This window comes from Pteropus vampyrus, unplaced genomic scaffold (genome assembly GCF_000151845.1).
Source record: "Pteropus vampyrus isolate Shadow unplaced genomic scaffold, Pvam_2.0 Scaffold1, whole genome shotgun sequence".
Taxonomy (NCBI): Eukaryota; Metazoa; Chordata; class Mammalia; order Chiroptera; family Pteropodidae; genus Pteropus; species Pteropus vampyrus.
Window position 1 is genome coordinate 5886418 of NW_011888782.1, and position 20642 is coordinate 5907059.

General features: G+C 34.6%; 1 protein-coding gene across 3 annotated transcripts in view; it reads right to left on the reverse strand.

Annotated features, from left to right (window-relative positions):
• Positions 1 to 20642, reverse strand: part of SATB1 (SATB homeobox 1) — a 77903-nt gene that overhangs the window by 24584 nt on the left and 32677 nt on the right. For all 3 annotated transcript variants that reach the window (XM_011355712.2, XM_023531027.1, XM_011355505.2), the window contains exons 8-9: positions 14907 to 15119; positions 6877 to 7032 (exon numbers count right to left, since the gene is read on the reverse strand). In XM_011355712.2, coding sequence (XP_011354014.2) covers positions 6877 to 7032; positions 14907 to 15119 — 369 coding nt within the window. The remainder of the gene's footprint in view (positions 1 to 6876; positions 7033 to 14906; positions 15120 to 20642) is intronic.

Genomic DNA, 20642 nt, shown 5'->3' on the forward strand with positions numbered 1-20642 from the left:
AAATGGGTGGTCTATGATTTAGCTGTGTCATTTTGTCACGTAAAAGAACTGCGTGTGAAAAACGTAACCATACTTAAGAAATGAGTCATCTCAAAGGTTACTTTTAAGATACTAAAGGTATCCTTTCAGCAGAGCAGAAGAAAAATCTACGTTAGATTTGTATTACCAACGTCAGTTCTTCTATCCCTCTCTTAGCACCTTTCGTCGATGTGAAATTTTAATGGTGCAGTTTCTTCCAGAGCTATTTTTCTATTGTCATTTTGCATAAATGCATTTTCATAGCTCATTCATTTCACAGGGCCTGTATTTTCATTTCTCAATGAGGGAAAAAGAAGATAAAGCTAAAATAAAACCTAACTTTACTATCAAAACCATAAAAGACAACTGTTGAGACTTCTCAGAAAACACTTTGTCTTTTAACTTGGTACTTTGTTAAAGGATTATATCGGTGTCACAGTTATGCACTAAGTTTAATTGAATGACATTCAGTTTGAAGATTAATTCCTACTAAGAGTTAAACTCCATTGGTTCGGTCTCTTCCTCACTTCCATTTGGCAGATACCTGATCCTATCCTAAAGCACTAACACTTCAACTGTCAAAGCTGATCATAGAGGAGCTTCTAAAAAGGGAACTTCCATAAAATATTCCTAGTCCCAACTTTTCAACTTACACTAATGTGGCCTCAGAGTAGAGTAGAGTCTACAAATACATAATTGGTATACTCGTGCTTTCGTATATACACACGGACCTGCTTTAGGGTGGACCACTATGTGGTGACTGTCCTTGGACTTCCTCACATCAGGATCTTCTTTAAAAAGCTGGCCCAATATTCATAGACTGATTCGTTTCAAATCTCGTCTAAAATTGTTTTATGACATTTTCTGAAGGTGGAGAAACTGGGCTTAATGAGTTATGACTGTATTTGTAACAGTTAACTTATAAAGTGAGTCAATTAAGAAAATGTATTTATATGATTCTAGTTAATTTTCAATTTAGGAGAAAAGACTGAAACTTTTAAATGATTTTAAAGTGGCAATAAGATAACCAAAAATCTTCTGTTTAACTTGTTTAAATAGGTAACATCAAGTGTCTGGGGGGAAAAAACACTCATTTACACACTACTTTTTAGCCAAAAATACAATGAACAAGTGCTCTGTCTGATAATTTTAGACTTCCTCAATCAAAGTCTGGATTTACTAAAACATATGATTGTTTTTATAATGTAGAAATGTGGAAAGATCCACAAATTTAATTAGCTCTTAAAACAGCATTTAACATACAATTATGTACCTTTACACCGTTAGAGTATGTCGATATTCATGTATTTCAAGCCATTAATTTCCATAGTCCTGTATAACAATCAATGAGAGATATAAAGATAGGTCTACATTTATAAGAACTAAATCCAATATGGATTCCCAATATTCATACAGAGGAGATTTTTAGAGATTGGCTACCAGCACAGAACACCTTAAATAGGAAACTCATAGAACTTCACATGCTTTTTTACTCAAGAATAGAGCACAGAGGCCCCCCAAAATGTGTCAAACTACACACGAGCAGATTGCTGAGATGGCTGCACTCTGGGTTGTCCTACTTTTCTCCTGAATCTCCCCAAAAATACTCCTATTGCCCCTTCCTCCTCCAAGGAAGCCAATCCAGGGAAACCTAAGCTGCATTCCCCAGGGTCTCCTCTACCCACAAAAAATAAATAAAATAAAATAAAGCACTAGATGGAGAAATGTGTAAAGAGGAAGTTCTCTCTTGACCGTGGCTGAAGAAAACACTATTTGACCAAGGGAAGGCGCTATGAAGACACAATGTAAGTGTCTTCCCATAGACTGCCAGAAAGGGGTGTGGCACCAGAAATAACAGAAACTGTGACTCTCTCATCTGCAGGGGCCTCCTGTGTGTCTTAGAGGAGGCTACGCAGGTGAAATCATGCTACAGCAATGTCTGTCACATGAAGATTCCAAAAGAATGAATCAGCACAGCGCTTCAAACTGTAGTTTCCTTGAAGTGTAATATAATTCTCACGAAATAAAAGATGCCTTCACTCCTATGCTAGAATATAGCATGCAGTCACGTTTCCTTGAATTTTTCCTGGATTTTATCACTATAGATTCCTATTCCCATCAATGAAAATGATATTTTTAGCCCCATTTCTAGCCTATTTTATGATATATCAAGTCTTACTTCTATTTAAGAATTCCAACCACCATCTAAAAATTTCCAATCCAAAAGTTAAAAAAATTATTATTTTTTCACCCATGAACCCAAGGAACACTCAAGCTTTCTTCTTTTTTCTTTGCCCTCCCTTCTCTCTCATGCTAAAGGCCTTCAGTCTCAATGCTAAAAGTGTCTGAAAAGAGATGGAAGAAAACACAAGTCTTTATTTTGTCTCTCCTACTGGTTGTCCTATCTTCACAGAGGCAGAAATTCTTTTTTTTTTTAGTGTTAAAAATCATACCTATCACCCAGCCGAAGTCGTAGCAGCCGCCAGAGAGTCCTCCAACTCTCCAGGACTGGTGGGTAGATTGCAAAAGATTACACGGAAAGCATGTTCAGTCAAATGGAATTTTCATCATCTACTTGCTTTACCTGAAAGAAATACCCTGTTCAATAAAGCACTAGAGAGAAATCATTTTCTAAACACAAGTGGCGATGCAGTGCTGCTCTGCAAAAGCCCTTCACTCTTACTGCATTCCTGTATCTGCAAGCTCCACCTCTGCAAACACGAAAATCAATGTAATAATTCGATGTACAAGGCAAGGCCTACGGTGCCGTTAATGTCCCCTTGCTGGACATACACCTTAAGTCTCAGAGCTCTCAGGAGGTTTGCTGGGAAATAAAATTAGATTCCAACATCTGCCACCATTAAGGAAAAAATTCCATTTCCATCTCCCATATGAAAACACTATAACCAATGAACAGTAACTGAACCTTGATACCGTAATGGTTATTACCCAAATCAACTATTTTTTTAAAACAGTAAAATTAGCAAATTCTGCTCTCATAATTATTTGAATGTTATCAGACTAAATGTTTGATAAAATTCCAATATGATTCACTTGAAAAAACTGCTGCTTATTTGAATACCCAGAATATAAAGTGTATTCATTTGTAGCTATTCACATTATGTTTAAAGCATATCATCTTTTTAAAGTTTGCATTAGCCTGCTTTCCTATCCAAGCACAAAAAGTAGCCTATCTTCAGTGTGTACCTGCATATTTTATTCAGACATTTCTATTAGAGTTAAAAACAATCTCATTTCTATTATTCATCGAAGGGAAGCGATAATATAATACATGCGAAATGGCAGAATCTACAGAGTTGGTTTCTTTTACAGAAAATACTTTGTGCATTAGTAACTGCATAGCACAACTATGATGTGTCTGGTTCCATAACATTCTGAGACTGCAGTAACTTTAAAATAATTAAGCTGCCTGTCGTTCAAGGTATCAACCTAACGCTTTACCTTTTAAAATGAAAAGTACTTTAGATACATGACGATATAATTTAAAAGTCTCTGTGTGGAGGGCTGAGCCTCTTGCTGGGCACATTATAAGACATTAGCCATTTGTGTATAGTACTGTATGATTTAAAAGCTCTTCTGCATATATTACAGCACATGACCTCTTTCCATGTTAAAAAAATCTTGGGCTTGGAAAGGTTAAATAATTTCACAATCTTATAATACCAGTGACACAGCCTGGACTCTAGCCTTTTCTGAGTCCTCTGCCACATCTCCCCCCCTGCCTACTCCCCAGTGGGCATGAAAAAGCATGGACTCCAAGAGTCTTGCTTTGTTGGTAAGGACCCATATCCCATGAATATGTCAATAAAGAAAGGAAAGCCACCGCCGTCTCCACTATCAATTAGTACAATATCTCTAATTCCTCTTTCCTGGAACAGGAAATATCTCTAATTCCTCTTTCCTCTTAACTTCAGCACCGATGCTACCTGAAACCCTAAGGAGACACTAAAATAGGACAGATGCAGAGAAGTGGGGGGTTGGCTCTCCTATTTATTACTCAAGTGACCCTCCAGTGTACAACATGGAAAATGACGTTAGCTCAGAGGGTTACTCTGAGGGTTAAATGTAGATAATACATAACACTTGATGGGGTCTAGCACAAAAAAGGTGATGAATGTTAAGTCAACCTGGAGAATCAGAGTGAGACAAAGACGCAGATGGAGCTGGACGGGCTGAAACAGAAGTAACTCTGGTACTTTCGTCTTTATACATGCTCCATTTTCTGGGACATGTGCCTCATTCTGACACGCTTTGGCATATATCTTTAAGGCGCAGATAACTCTTTTAGAAGTTAGGAATTTTGATCATGATAAAGGTCAGTCTTAAGATTTTTTGTTATTTTTGTGTTTGCTAGTTTTTCTGTTTCCTTTACAAAAATCATGGCAAGTAATCAGGACTTAAATAGGTGACCCTCCCTTGATGTCAGATTTCCTCTTTTAATATTACATACAGGTTTTGGACTGTCTTATTTTGAAGTAATCATAAATCTTTCTACCTATTTTCATAAATAGGGTAGTGCTAACATCTAACCTGAACTAAGAGAAAAATATGAAAATGCTCTGCTAGGGAGTTAACAGTAAATTAGTAGTAAGGAATAACTATCTGAGGGACTAAGGTTAACAGTTTGCTTGACCCCATCGCCAACAACTGGCCCATGGATTCTCTCTCAAACAGTAATGAGATTAGATAACAGCGTTGGGGTTTCTAGGAAACACCATCATGGCAGACACATAGAAGATGCCAAGTGACACTGGTGAAAGAGACTCATGAGGAGCTTTGTAGTACAGGGATAAAAGAATAAGGATATTTAAAACTTCCCAGAATATCAGTCACGTGACATTAGCAACCAATTGCTGATGCTGTCAAATAGGTCCAAAAAAAAATCAGTAACTCAACCCAGGTGGAGAAAATTTGGGATATCATTTAAAAACAAGAAAGAATGAAGGCTACTAACCATAATGAGCTGTGCTATAGTCAGAAAAAATTGGATGGGTTGGGGGACTAGATTAAATGAAGGACGACAAGCAACTAAATGACAGTTATCAAAAAGTTTTAATATTTATTTTTGTTTGTTTAAGGTTGACCCTTATTACAATAATACATGTCTCATTTCTCTGTTTATCTGTTTTGGAGATTTGGGGAAAGTGTTTGGCCTAAGAATATAGTCTGTTATTCCTGATAATTTAATTGGATAGGTCAAAAAAGAAGTAAGATCAGAAAGAAAGGCAAGATAATATGTGTTTAAATATGAGATCTTCATCATAATTAGACTAAATAGCCTAAACAAGGCTGTGCAGGATAGGTGGGTGAGGGGTAAAGTGAGAACGGGACATTTCTCCTTAATGCATAGTCTTGGCATGTAAATGAAGACATCTGAAGAAGCACACAGGTTTGAAGCGGCTCTAACATTCTATCATAATTAGAAACATTTCAAGAGCCCTGTAATTTCCAATCAAAATTACAGTAATTTCCGATATACAAGCCATGATTCATGACAGAATTTTACATTCCATGAGAGATTACGGTGGCCTGATGTATGACACGCTGAGTACAGCACTAACATAAACAATTCAGTTTAATGTTTAAACAGCACTTGATGTTTAGAATCTCACAATAAAAGAAACGTATTATTGTAGAAATTATCACTTTGACAGTGATTGAAGGGTAGGCAGGCATGTGGCCTATAAAGCTATAATTTTTACAGTCCACAGCTTGAGTTTAATCATTTTTATATAACATTTCCAAGATATCTCTTAAGTATTTCAACCAGCCTATAACTTAAACAAGAACAACCTTTTCTAAAGCAAAACTCTCAGCAAGTACCACTATTTATGTTGACAGAATAAAGTTTTAGGAAAAGCTAAAAAAAGTATATCATAAATACTCTCAGGATTGTATATTTTCACCAGAAGTTGACAGCAATCAGGCTGTTTTATAAAGGAGAGTTCATTAATGATAATAAGAATATATTTGTTTAAAATTTCAAGTTGCGAAAATCTCACCTGAGCCTGACTGTGTCTAAATTCTCACCTTGATAGTGTTATTGAATTTTTTTGCAAAGGGGAAGAAGGTTTAGTATTCTTCTCATTCTTTAAGAAGTAGTCTTGGCTTTGAACAAGTGTTTATAGAAAATTTTAAGTTTGTTCATATAGATGACTCAGCTTTCAATGAACATAAATTATCAATGTATGACAATTATACTGACAAAAAACTGCATTTTCTATTTTTTGTTATGTTTTTATCTTGTTTTGTAGAGATTTGTAACTTTTCCAATTCAATTCTACTCCTTTATAATTCATCAGATATGGACAATTTTTCTAATTGTTATTCGATTTGTATCATATACATCTATAGAAAAAAATAAAATCATTAATATGAAAAGATATATATGTGTCTGTTTTAATAACTGCACCTAAGAGTTGTAGGTGCCTGAGTCAGAACAGAAGAAACTATAATGTTTGTAGTATTGTAGGGTGGAAATCGAGGTCATCTTAAGTAATAACGAAACAATAATAATTCAAGTTATTTGTTCCACCTACAATAGACCAGATTGAAAACTTCCTATATATTAAAATACCCTTCTTCTGAAAACAACTATAAACTGACTCAGGGATTTACTGAGAAATACTTGGTCTGAGACTGGCTGTTGGAGGAAACGAAACCAAGTGTCTATTACCTGAATCTGAACATTTTGTTTCATCATAGAGCTCTGTAAATAATCCTGGAGACTGTGACCTCTTGGTGATGTAAATTCACATTGAAAATAGACACCCCTTTGAATGAAATTTTCACAGGCTTTGCAGATAAACATTCTCAATACCTAATAGAGGCTCTTACCTGGCTTTTGGTTGCTGCAACCTTTGCAAATAGTGCTTGGGACACTTTAGCGCGCTTCATTTCCTGCTGAATCTCATCATAAATGGAAGCATTAATGTTCATGGTATTGTTCTCTGGTTTCCCATTCCTCTCAGTGGCAATAGTAGCTGTTTTCACCTACAAAACATTTTGAACATGACTGTCATTTTTCATTGGTCAAATTGTTTTGAAGCTTCTCGGGCTCAGCATCCAAACTGGACATTGCTGCTCCTTTTACGATCAAGGTGATCAACAGTGCAGTCATTCAACATTAGTTATTACCCCGAGATCAGATTGCTTAAGTTAAGGAAGTCACTTTGTCACAGGTGATTGCTTCTGTAATATGACAGCAACTGCCAGCTGACAACCAGGAATTATAAAGCCATAAAGTAAGTTTTCTGGAAAACGCAATAGTTCCAAAGACTTGAAAACCCTAAACTAATTGTTTCCCAATTAGCTTCCACTGCAATCCTAACAAAGGAAATTCACAATTAAAATCATAATGCACAGTGCTGTATCTTTACTGGGTGCTTGGTGCCTAACAGACAATTGCATCACTGATAGCTATTATATACTATGGCCTTTTTAATTTTAGATTCTTTTTTATGCCTTTTTCTCTTATGTTTCATTTTCAAAATCTTCCATAACAAAGCCATTTGCAGAGCTGCATATTTAAATCTTCTATCCATCCATGAAACAGGTAGAGTTCCTTGCTTAATTATCATAAAGGCAAGTTGCGTTTTACACGTGCATGTCCAAGCTGTTCTGTATAATTATTTCAATCTTTTTCTGGCACCCCTGTATATAACTATTTCTTTTTGATTTGTGGAATCAAACTATAAGAAAATGTTTCACAATATTTAATAGAATGCTGCTGCAAGTTACCCAAAATATAAAATCAGGGACTTTAAAAATATATTCAAAATGTATAATCTTGAGTGAAAAATTAGTATTGATGCCTTTGGTAATAATGATAAGCAGCTATCAGCAGAAAAGTGCTATGAAATTTTAGGGGGAAAATTAAATCACATCCTCAAAATTTATTAATACTATTATTAATCTTTAAAACTCCAAATTTAATTTTTATTATGCAGTTATATTAACCAGCCTGGCAAATTTACTTACGAACTATGTAGCTGCTTTTTTTTTTTTTACTGAGAAACTGATGAAAATGTAAATGAAAAGTTACCACAAATGCAGGACCATGTTTTTCCCAGCAAAGTGTGAAACATTAAGGATCTAATTTCTTAGGGTTCTTTACAGAACCCAAATTTTTGTTCTCTAGAAACTTACCATCTTGGACCATTTCTCACAAATATTATAAATACTAAAGAATAGAATACATTTTAGAATAAATGAATGATTTTTTGGCACTAAATGGCATCCTAAATCATATTGAAAGTCTTCCAGGTTTATTTCGCCCTGTCCTAAAATACTTGGCATCAAAAGTGGGACAGAGGCTACCTTAGGCTATTCAATTCTTTGCACTTAGCAAATTCGAGACCATTTAGAACATGCCTCCTAATCCTTCAAACTTCTAGCCAGTTGGCAAAATAACTCACTTCCGGCTTGTCTTGAAGATGCAGCCAGGGTCTTCCTCCCTGACACCCTAAACACTGAAAGGACAATGCTATCAAATGGTGGGACCACATGCCTGAAGCGAGAACACAGAAGGTGAGGTCGAATGAGGCTCATTTTCCTATGAATAGAGACAGGAGTGGCAAGAGACTAGGCTGGATTTCCAGGGTTCCCCTTCTGGCTCTGTGACTCCAGTGAGCAAGGGCACTCACAGAGGTACACATTAACGACTAGAGGCCATTAAGAACCTACACAGGGCTTTGAAGCAATAATCTGCTAAACAGCCCTCTAGGAACCAGAAGAGTTAACGCATTACCATAAATTGCCTACAAAGTTGCTTTGGTGAGATTCGCAACTTTGCTCTGGGGTGGTCTTGCTTTGAGGCAGAAGGATAGATTTGATCACCCCATGGGGTCCCTTTTAATACCTATTTTTCTCACTGCTTAAATGAAAGAGAAAAGAAAAGCCATTTCAATCGCTTTGAAAACTGAATGTTATGGAAATGGAGGCATGAAGTCCAGTACATTGGAAAGAAATAGTTCCTTGGTAGCAATCTGCTTAGCCATAGTTAAGAGAGCAGGCTTTGCAAACTTAGTGTTTCATGTTTTTAAAATAATTTGCATTCTTTTGTAAAAATTACGTTTAAGAATTTATCTTCCGGGTGGGCTATAATCATTTGTTGCAACCCTGTGATTTTGTTTCTAAAAATTTCTTTGGTTTAAATTTTTGTTTCAAATGCAACTATAACTTGAACCAAAAAGCAAGAATTTTAAATTACGGGGGGGAAAAAAATCAAGTAATAGTTTTCTAGTAGCCAACACAATCAAAAGTGGAAAAGAAGTACACATGAAATATTAAAAAAAAATTTTTAAAGAAAGTGAGAGCTACAACTTTTAAAAACAAAGTAAGAAACTGTATCGCTCCTTTAAAAAAGATTTAGAAAAGCTCTTATTTATCATCTCGTTGGCTCAGATACACATCTTATCATAGATAAGCTATTAGAATTCTGGAATCGCATTTTTTCCTAAACACAAGCCATTGCTTAAGGGGGAACTGACTTGGACAGCTTTTCAAAAGTATGAAAGCTGAATTTTTCCCCAGGTAAAAATGGAAACAAAAATCTTTTATACCTCAATCTACTAAGTACTATTTTAGCTTAGTACAAAAAAAAAATCTTCTTTAATCCTGGTTTAGCTTTTAATATTATATCACACATTAAAATTCATAAAGTAGTTCATTCCAGGCAAAACAAACTACTCTTCAGCTTTTCTCCGCAAATAGCACAGGAGGAAAAATGAATGCAGTTGCTTTCCGAATAGCTTTTATCAAGGTGGGGTGTACTACTCCATCATTACCACGGCGCCGGGGAAGTAGTTAAGAATTGGAGCTTCTGCTATCAACCTTCCCACGTGGGATAAGGTGCAGTGCCGGGGGCTGCTTTTTAGTTCGCTACCATCGTGAAGTAGGACACAAATTTTCCATGAAAATTCTACTTTGTTTCTTCATGTACTGCTGTATGCATCAAATCGTATTACAAAATGAACTATACATACTACAAACGTCCTATTCACCTATTCACTGCGGGCATACTACACTAAATAAACTCTTCTATGGTCTTGATTGTGAATATGCTGCTCCGTGAGGCAGGAGCAATTACCTGCAAGCACATAGCACACACGTGTGAGCATGGACACACACAAAGTTTGATGTAGTTTTAATGATAATTATGAGAATAATAAACATTAACATTTATTAGTTGCTTATTACGTGCTGTGTGTCATGCTAACACACATTAACTCTAAGCTGCACAACAGCCTGAGTAGGCACCATTACCTCCCCATTAAAAAATTGATAAAATGCTCTTAAAACGAAGAAGTTAAAAAAGTTGTCCATGGGCAAGGAAAGATGAGATCTAAACCTAAGTCTGTCTGATGTTAGTGCTTATCTTAGAAACCACTGCAACAATACTGGGTCATGATGTTACAGGGGACTTATTTGAAAAAATTCTTATTTTTTAAAGACATGCTGGACCCGCTTGTTGGTGGCCCTTTGCTAAGCCTAGCTCGTTAATGTCTAATTTTTAGTAGTGAATGGCTTTATCATTAATTTTACAAAGCCAATCTGAATTTATATTTCAAGGTATGTAAACGATACATGTTTTCTTAGTAATAATGTTATGTAAGAAATGTGCTATTTTAAGGCATTTTATTGGTGCTGGAACATAGTCCACATTCTCAAATTTTTATATATTAACGGTGTTTAGTATTATGGTTCTATCTTTTTACACTTTTCTTTCTTCTGTAGAAATAATATTATTTTCGAAATCTGGACTTTTAAAAGTCCTCTAGCTTTTAAAAAATGACTATTAATGGGACACACTTTACAAGCACATAAGAAAGATCTTAAAATAATGCTGGTCAAGGGATTCATAAGAAATAAAACATTAATCACATATTAAGTTGCTGCCCATAACTGGACCCATGTTTCATTATATTATAGAAGGATTTAGTGTAAAGTGACAAAGGAGTACAGCTACCAAATTAATTATATATTGCTTATATGAACTTCATACATTTTCTAAAGCATCGTAATAAAATATCACATCTTTAGAATAAAAGAATTACATAAGGAGATGTAAAAAAATAAAGGAAAAAAAGAATTATATAACTAATACAAAGTTGTAACTTGATAATTATATGCTTTCAAACAGTCCTTGTGAAAACAGAAATTGCTAATGTAACTCCAAAAGTCACGCATATTAAAACACACAAATAAAACCAGAATGAGCGCACATCTAAATAGAAGTCCTCAACTTAAAATTGATCTGTTCTGTAAAACAGAGAATTCCCAGAAAAATAAACATTAATTATTACTAATAAAATTTCTCTAATAAGCTCATCTGGAAAATTTGCTAAGAAAAGTGAGAAAAGAAACCTTTAAGATCAGGGAGCTTTGGAGGGACCGGGTGCTTTTATACAACGAAAGACTGGAAGGGGCTACTTCCTCCACAATTTCAGAAATGCTCATGGATCACTCGTCAAATAGTCATTGTATTCTGTCAGGAAAATATTCTCATGTGTCTTCCTCTCCTAATCTAACAATAAAACTTTTCATCCTCAATGACAAACAAAAGGTCCCCAAGTTTCATTTTCCCTTTTCTAAAACGTCCATTTGTGTTTTAAGGAGGTGGCCTGAGGTGGGGGAAGATTAACAGACTTATCGGGATTGGAAAACTCTGGCTAAACCTGACTTGGTTTTCTCATCTTCTCTCCCACAAAAAGGTTGGTCTGAGGATTCAATGAATTAATGTACATGAAGGTGCTGAGAAAACTGTGAACCATTATCAAGTGCACGGTGTTCTTTCTTGAATTAGAGCATGTACAATTGTGAAAATACGCTGTCAGTAAACAGGTCTGGCCCAGAGCCTACTGCCCCGGTGAGAAGCAGCCCACAGCATGGCTGCCCCTACTGAAACACAAGACACAGGTCTGCACAAGAAGCCTCTCACCCAAGCAGGGCCAGCCAAGAGCTCTGGCGATTTCTAAGGCTAGTGTGGGTTTTTCCAGGGGAGGTATTTCTAAGAATAAAACCTGGGCCCTGACTAAAACCAGGGGAGTCTTTTCTTGAAGATGATTTACAATGTGAATCTCTCAACAGTTTAGGTCCCCGGTCTGGTATGAACCAAGGACGTCCGAATCATCTTTCGCATGACCTAAACTCTACAGAAGGGCTGGAAAAGAACCCAACCTCTCAGGATTAAGGGTGGGCGGGGTCTTCTGTGAGTTGAGAGGGATGGACCTCTGCCTGAAACATGCAATTCTTCAGAAAGAAATCAGGTTTCGGGTCTAACTGAAGCCCGAGACTTGTCTCAATATATGTTTCGAATCTCTTGGGGGAAAATGAAATGCACAGTGATTTCGCATAGACTCTTATCTGGCGAAACAGAAAATTAAAAAAAGACAAAATTTTGCAGCCTGTTTCTGTGTCCATGGTTTCATCCTTTTTTCCCCTTCTATTTTCATCATTTGTAAAAGCGTATTAAAACCTTAGGTGTGGTGTATGGGTTCCAGTTTAAGCATTAGATTTCAATTGCTTCAAAACAGTACTAATTCAACTGCTCTTTAACACATTTTCTCAAATCTAAAAGACTCGTTTGACATTGATAATGCTTTTAATCCATTAAAATATTCTCAAAATTTAATTCATTGAATTACTGTTAAAGAATAAAAGGTGAACAAACTGGTTGTGAGCTCTATTATAATAACATTAAATAATGCAAAAGGATTCTCAGTGAGGCAAATAAGATACTGTAAAGATTTATATTATAGCAGTGAAATAAAATTATACACATATATCAGATAATCATTTCAGAATTTGGTTAGATGTCCAATAATACTGCATTAATAGAAAAAATATTTTCTTTGAAAGAATTTTACACACTTTATATGTTCATCATTGGTTGACTCTCCTAGCTAAGGGCTTGCCTCAACCTTTCTTGAGAACAAATACAGTTAAGGGTGGATCAACCAGTTAATCAATAATTCAAACCAAAACGAATTATATTTTCTATCCCAACTTATCAGCAGTTATAGTCTTTAGACATGAGTGTGTGTATGTGTGTGTGTGTGTATACACACACACATATATATAGGAAAGCTACTCAAGAGTATCTTAATAGGATATAAAAAGAAATATCACTTAAGAATTAATGTAACTTTGGTAAAGAAAAAAACCTTAATGAATAAGGATAACAGAATAACATTTGGAAAAGGAAAGCATTAAAATCCTAGAAAAATTAGAAACAAAGGCTGTATTAAGAATCACTAGGTCAAATATTTGAATATTTTTTTCTTAGAAAAAGAGATGCCGAATGCTAAAGTTCTTATTGGTCTTAAGTAAGCCATTCTTTTGTTAGTTTTGCAGATTAAATGATAAGTAAGATAACTCTCTGACCAGAGCCCTTTCGGTGATAACAGAGGAAAGTTAAGTAATGATGGTATGTATATTAACTGTAAATACCAGCAGTTGTATTAACCAAGTCTAAAGTACAATATTTTTTACTTAGTTACTCTTACCAAAGTTATATATCTATATAAAGAGTTCCTCATTCTTTTAAGAAATATTTTAAAGAAGGCTTTACAGGTCAAATTCAATAACTGTGTGTGTGTATATAGGCAAGTGAATATGTATGTATGTATACAAATGCCATTCTTTTCTGCTAGAAAAACATGTGTTTCTTATTCACAATTACAGCAATGACTTCCTTATAGTCTGCTCCTATGGACATCAAGACTTAGTTGATTTTCATTAAATAAAATGGAGAAAATGGATTTATATAACATTTGTAAAATATAACCATTTCAGAACATAATCAAGATCCTCGACAAGTGGCTGAATATTTTGTCTATTCCCTATTTATCAAGCATCTGTACCAGTTTCATTTTTAGTGCTGAATAAGCTTTTTCTATATTTCTATACTTGGAAACACATTATTATTTTTTACTAATAAAAAGAAATTAACGTCGAGATACAATTTCATTATGACAGTATGTTACATACTTTAAATTTATATTCTGTATTCAATTTTTATCCAGTTGTAGCTAACCTTATTTTAAAGAGTTGTACATACCCCAAATTAAAAGTGTAAGAAATATATTTGCTTATGGATTATGAGTCTAATCCACTATCAAACGTTTATCTAATGGTTTATACTGAAAATTAACTTCTTGAATTATCATAACGGTTATAAGGTTAACTTTTAAACTTAATTTTTTAAAAAAATACCAATACAGACGCATCTTTGTCCCTCAGCCCATCGAGTCTGGCCTTGTGTGTTACCTAGAAGGTGACACTGGTCCTTCCCCAAAAGTGTAAAAATTTGGAAAACAGAAAATGTGCCCATTTCTGGAAATATAGATGGAATTCCTTATCAGCCCCATTTAAAGCTGCCTTCAAGGATTATATTAAACTTAATTATGAAAGATTACAAACGAGATGATATGTAATTGGTACCAGCTGCATTTCGTATTGGAAAGAATAAATACAAATGGAATTATCTATTTATTTTTACTTATTTACTATTCAAATGGTGGTTCTAAAACATAGGAATAAAACTGACTTTCTAACTTTTTTCCCCATTGAGTTTAAAATAACCTACTTAGTAGTAGCACAGACAAATATCCCATTTAAATACTACTTTTCACCCCCAAAGAACCCCACAGATGAAGCAACACAAAGCAATTTTCTTTCCTCTAATTAGTAGCTTATTGTTTTTATATCATAATTAGTGATTTGGGACCAAATTCTCTTCCAGCAACTAAATTTTTATTTTTTAAAAAAAAATCTACATCCATCTTTCTAATTTCTTGTTGAAATTCTTCACCAGACAGTTTTTAAAAAGCAAAAGGAGAGCAAGGAGGAAAGGCAGACTTCACCTGGGGAGGGCGGCTGGGCGGTGTGCTTATCAGGGGGGCAGGACCCATAGCCGAGGCAGCATTCAAGCTCCTTTCCCTTTCATCCTGGTAAATTCGATCTCTTTCAGCTTCCGGTAACTGCAAGAAATTTTGCATAGCCCGAAGGTTTACCAGCAAAGACTGGGAGGCAGTCTTGGGGTCCTCTTCCTTTCGGAGAATTTCTGAAAGCAAGCCCTGCAGAGAATGAAAAGCACAGAATGAGTGAGCTTGCTCTTGTTCCCGGCCCAGCCAGCGATGATCTTCCCTTTTCTTCTCCACTCAGTTTAGAAAATGAACAGTCAGAAGCATTAATTCTACATAGGAATATATTAGTTACAATTGAAGTGGTAGAGAAGAGAGCCTCAATTGTATTCTTAATTTTATTAAGCATCTGCTTTACATATAACATAAACTGAAACGGCCTAATTGGTCTCCTTCCTTTGAGTAGCTTAACTTGCCATGAAATCTTTCACAGGGAGACGATGGAGGGAAGTTAAGAATAAATGAAATGCTCATAATACAACAGCATTGAACTGTATAGTTCTCAAGCTGCCTAGACAAAGGCAGTGGAATGCCAACAGCCCAATATGTAAAGATACAAAGCTATTTCTAGAGAAATAAAACTTTCAAAGAAAATACTAGAAAATAAACTGAAACATATTAAATGTAATGAAAGTATCATCTAAGATTTATGCTGTTTTCACAGGTGATAATTTAAGTTATTCCTTACTTTTCAAATTATTAGAGTCAATGACAAATGATTCTATTTACCATTTAAGGAAACTATATGCTGACTACTCCAGTGATTCTAAATACTATCTTGCTATGCTATACCTCCAAGTAACAAGTTGAAATTTTGAACTTCAGAAACCATAAATCAAATTAAAAATATATAACCCCTTTCTCACATTGCAAAAATCCATCATAGCATGCCAAGGAAAAGACTATCATCAAATTCTATGATTATCAAATTTCTCAAGGAATAAAAATATTAGTGATAGAAGAAATTTACGAACAATTAGTAAACTCCTTCAAAGTGCCTTTCTTACCAAATAATAAACCTTTAAAAAGGTTTTTTGAAAGAATGCTTTCAAAAAATGGGTGGTTGTCCCCAATTTTGTTTAAGGGATTATATGAAATAGGATTAGAAAATTTTTCTATTTGATAGGGGCTGAGGAGTCCTATCCTCTTCAGTCTTGCACATGAAATAATGCCTGGAATATAAAGGCACATTTGCTTTCTAAATGTAGCCAGAATATAGCCAGAATCAGTTTATCACAATATAGTTAAGAATAAAATGTTGTCAAGATCTCTACACAAGATTTGCAAAGTTTACTTTTCAATAACCCTACAGAAAAGGTGAAAGGCATATTTGGGGAAGGGGCAGTAAAGTATCATGTGAAAGCAATCAAGCCCCAAGATTATAACATTTGGGTTTTTTCATGGTTTCCTAGAAGTACAAACCTAGTTTTGTTCCAAATTCGTCAGAGATAAAGTATCATATTGCCCAAATATAACACTTAGGTGCAGATAGCATAAAAGCACTCTCTACTTTGAAAATGACTTATAGGTTATTAAAAAAGGACCTGCAATAGGCTCAGGGGGCTTAGGAGTAAATTTTATTCTCTCACTTGATCAATGCAACTGAAGCCTGGAAATAAGACCCAAACTTTCAGTTTCATGATAAGAAATGTGACTGAAGAATGAAGGGTATGTGTCCTTTCATTCTTAATACTGACAAGCAATGTTGCAACTGTGTTTATACAAGAGCAAAACATCCAGTCAATTTAACTAAAATTCAGTCAAACAGGCAGTCAATCATTTAGCTATTTAATTTGCACAAGGCCAAGTAATCAGATTGACTGTGTTTCTGATGTGTCATATTGGAACCAAAAAATACAGATCTCAAAAAAAATGTCTGCAAATAGGTGTAAAAAAAATCATCTTTGCTCTCCACTGTTCCCTACCAAATGTTACGTGTTAAAGCAAGTGCTTGGCAAAGTAATATATATTAACTATACAGAAACAGAGAGAGAGAGAGAGAGAGAGAGAGAAACATACAGTAAAATAGAATGTTATAAATTCCTTAAGTATAATAATCTAATACTCATTTTGTCATCCCAGTATGGTACCTACAGGTGTTTGATAAATATTTACTAAGTAGATTAATTATTCAGACCACAAAAGGAAAAAATTACAAATGGGTGATAGAAACTTAAGAATAAGATATGCTACCCATGGGTAAATTCTAATGGTAATTATTAATTTACTCAAGGTGAGCTTTCAATGAAAAGCTATGTGGCACTTGGTAAGACGTTTACCTATACTAAGTATTTAGTAACTTAAAAAATACATTAGGTCAAAAGAGAGCCTATAAATATTTAGGATGTTATTATATTTGGGAGATCTGAAATTAGACATTTATAAATTTCAAATAACAAAATATTTCATCTCTTTCTATTAAAAATGTTTCCAGAGACAGCAGAGAACTATAGTGAGAAAAGCAAACACATAAAAATATATATAATAATATTCTCTATCAAGTCTTGCTAACATGAGACTGAGCAGAAGATAGCAGGTCACTTGGGAGAGACTTTAGAAACTTCTCCATCCATATTCTGATGTTGGCATTACTTCCTATTTTAGCATATAAAGTGTTTTAGGGGCAATCATTTTATTTCTACTTAATTATCTGATTGGAACAAGTACAGTTTTTCTGCTTGTACTATGTGGACGGTCTAACGTGGTATTTCAAACCTTGAACAGTCAAAGAGCTCTAAGCAACCAGTGTAGACATCTCGGATGTTTTAGAAACCTTTGGGTTTGATTTTTTTTTTTTTTTTTTTTTTGGCCCAGGCTTTCAATGAGGGGAGTGCCCCCTGGTGGAAACGCTTGAAAATATTGTTAGAAAATGTTTTGATTAGAATGTGTTAATTACAAAAGAAAAAAAATCATGTCACTTGAGAATAATTCTGGATGCAAAATGACTGCTATTAGAATCCAGATATGGGAATGAATGTTTTGGTCCTGTTCAGGTTGTTGTTACTTGAACAGCTGCATTTATGGATTCAAGATGTATGTGGCCCGTTTCCCATTTTCCATAGTCGAAAATACAGTTCAGGCTTGCCAAGTAAGGTCAAGGTCATTTATAGTAATCCAAAGAAGATAGTAAGAGGGATATCCTACCAATAATTCTTCATGCTAAAAAATAATATGTCAAGGTCATCATGTACCTTATTTACTATCTCAGAGAATATACTAAAACACCAGGACTAAAATATATCAATTTTGTGTACCATAGGTACTCAAATTTGTTGAACAAAATTAAACAAAATCATTAGCCATTCTTGTTTCTGAAAAGAATCTGAGAATTTGTTATGCAGTAAGTTACCAGCTCCTCATGAATATTAATTTTATTGGAAATGAGAACCCGCTTTTCATTGGGACTTCACATCTTCAAATAATTTGATATGTGCTCTATATATGGAAACAAAATGATTCTGCACTGTCATCACATGGTGGTTAAGTGAGAATTCTAATTTCTTCCATTAAAAAGTGAACTTACTGATGAATTCTTAAACCTTTTTTATGTTCCAAAAAGAATTTACAAGTTATTACAAGTAAAATTCATTAGTAATTGTAAAAGAAAGAAAAAATCTTTCAATAAATATTATCAGTACTTCCAAATGCTAATTACGAATTCTTTAAAACAGCAGATAAGCAAAAGAGACTGCCAATCTGAACAAAAAGCCTGTCTGGCCTCCCATTTGTCTCCTCTTTGAACATAATCACTGATTCAAATAGATTTTATCAGTTTCATGGAACTTCAAAGCCCTCAAAAGAAAAATATGATTTGATAAAACCTCCCTCCTAAAAAGAAAATATGTGAAATATTCTTCGAGGCTACCTGCCTCTGTTGTTGGTGAATTTTTAATCACAAGTCCAGGTGAAAGACTATTTTCAAACTCTACCTACTATGCTGGACTCATGCCAAGTAAGTTATAAGCAGACACATTTATCTCTGTCATTTGGGAGGCTAAGCGAGAGCTGTCACATTGGGGTAATAGCACCTTTTTACCTTTTATTTAATAGTGATATGGATAGTGGACTTTTCTTAAATTACACTGTGAAGAATTATAGAAACACAGTAGCAATTTCTGTTATACTTAAGCAGGAAAATTTCTCTCTACCACGTAATTTACAGAACTCAAATTCAATAAAACATTACATGATGGTCCATTACTGTTATCAGTTTTGAATAATCCATCTTCATTCTTTATTTTACTGGAAAATAAAGTGTGCCAAAGACAAGAGGTGGGGGGGAGGGGGGACACAGAATGCAATCAGAGTTAAACTCTGGGTTTTAGTTTTTAAAAGGCATTAAAGAATGTATTTTCTCCTATCACAACCTTTAATAGTAATAATACAGAGAAGTGAGTTAAAAACTATAGAAAAGTATAAATCTAGAAGTTTCAGCAATTATTTTTAGCCATAGGTTTCCACTAAAAAGACATCAACTAGGCATAACTGAATGAATGGCATATGCTAAAAGCTGGTGTCTTCGGTAGCAATTAAAGAACATATGCACATCAATTCAAATGGGGAAAAAGTCTTTAAAACAAGTAATTATATAAATTTCACCATAAATTTTCAGAAAAGGTAGACTTTTTTAAAAAAATAGTCATGTGTGAAAGTCTTAAGAGAGGAGTGTGATTTAATTTAGGAGACCCGATTATAATAAGAAAATTCCCCTATTAAGAATTAAAATATGAAATCCAGGATTTTAAAGTTATACAGAGATGTCAATGACTGAATTTTCTCAAGTCATAACAGCATTATCTATTATACTGGTGTTTTAACATAGTGCTTATAGGGCACCAATCTTTTTTCTGATCATGTAACTTTGTATTGGTAATGTACATATTTTACATTAAATTTTAAACTTGGAGTTGGAATTGCACATTGTAATAAGTGCACACAATGTATGATGTGTGATTTAACTCTGCAGAGCTCCTTTCTATACATATGCATCAGCATGTATATTTTCGTACTCCACACTCACACCATACACTCACTCCGCACCTGCTTTTACTGAAATGCATACAGTTTGAAATAAACACACTACATGCATTCATATGAATGTATAATCATTAAAATAAATGCAGCTGTGTTCACATGCATGCATGTGTGTGGTTTTTAAGAATGACCACCAAAAATACAAGTATGCTTGTGTTCAAAAGCTAGTTCCCCAAAAGTGAACACGTCAATGTACACAGAAAATTACTCTTAGTTAAATCAAACAGTTTCAAATATGGCCCAACCAATTACCAATATAAGGATTTAAAACCAAACCTCTCTATCATCCAGGACTCCAAATAATATTTTGGTAATGACTTTTTCTAAATTGGCTATCATTAATAAACAGAGATTGATATCAAGCTGTACCAGGTTTTTATTCTCCTCTACCCTCAGCAAAACAGCCACTATTTTTGAAGTTAACCCAGAGATGACAGCCTTTTCAAAGAGATCAATATGGCATAAAAGAGAATTCTTCCAGTAACGAATCCTATATGTACCTATAGAATTTGTCAATGTGAGAACCAAAGGCAGAACAAATGGTCAACTCTTTAGAGTAATGGCTATGACATCATAACCTAAGAGAAGAGAAACTACATCACCCTGACCTCCCTCCCCCGGACTCCTGTCATTCTTCACCAC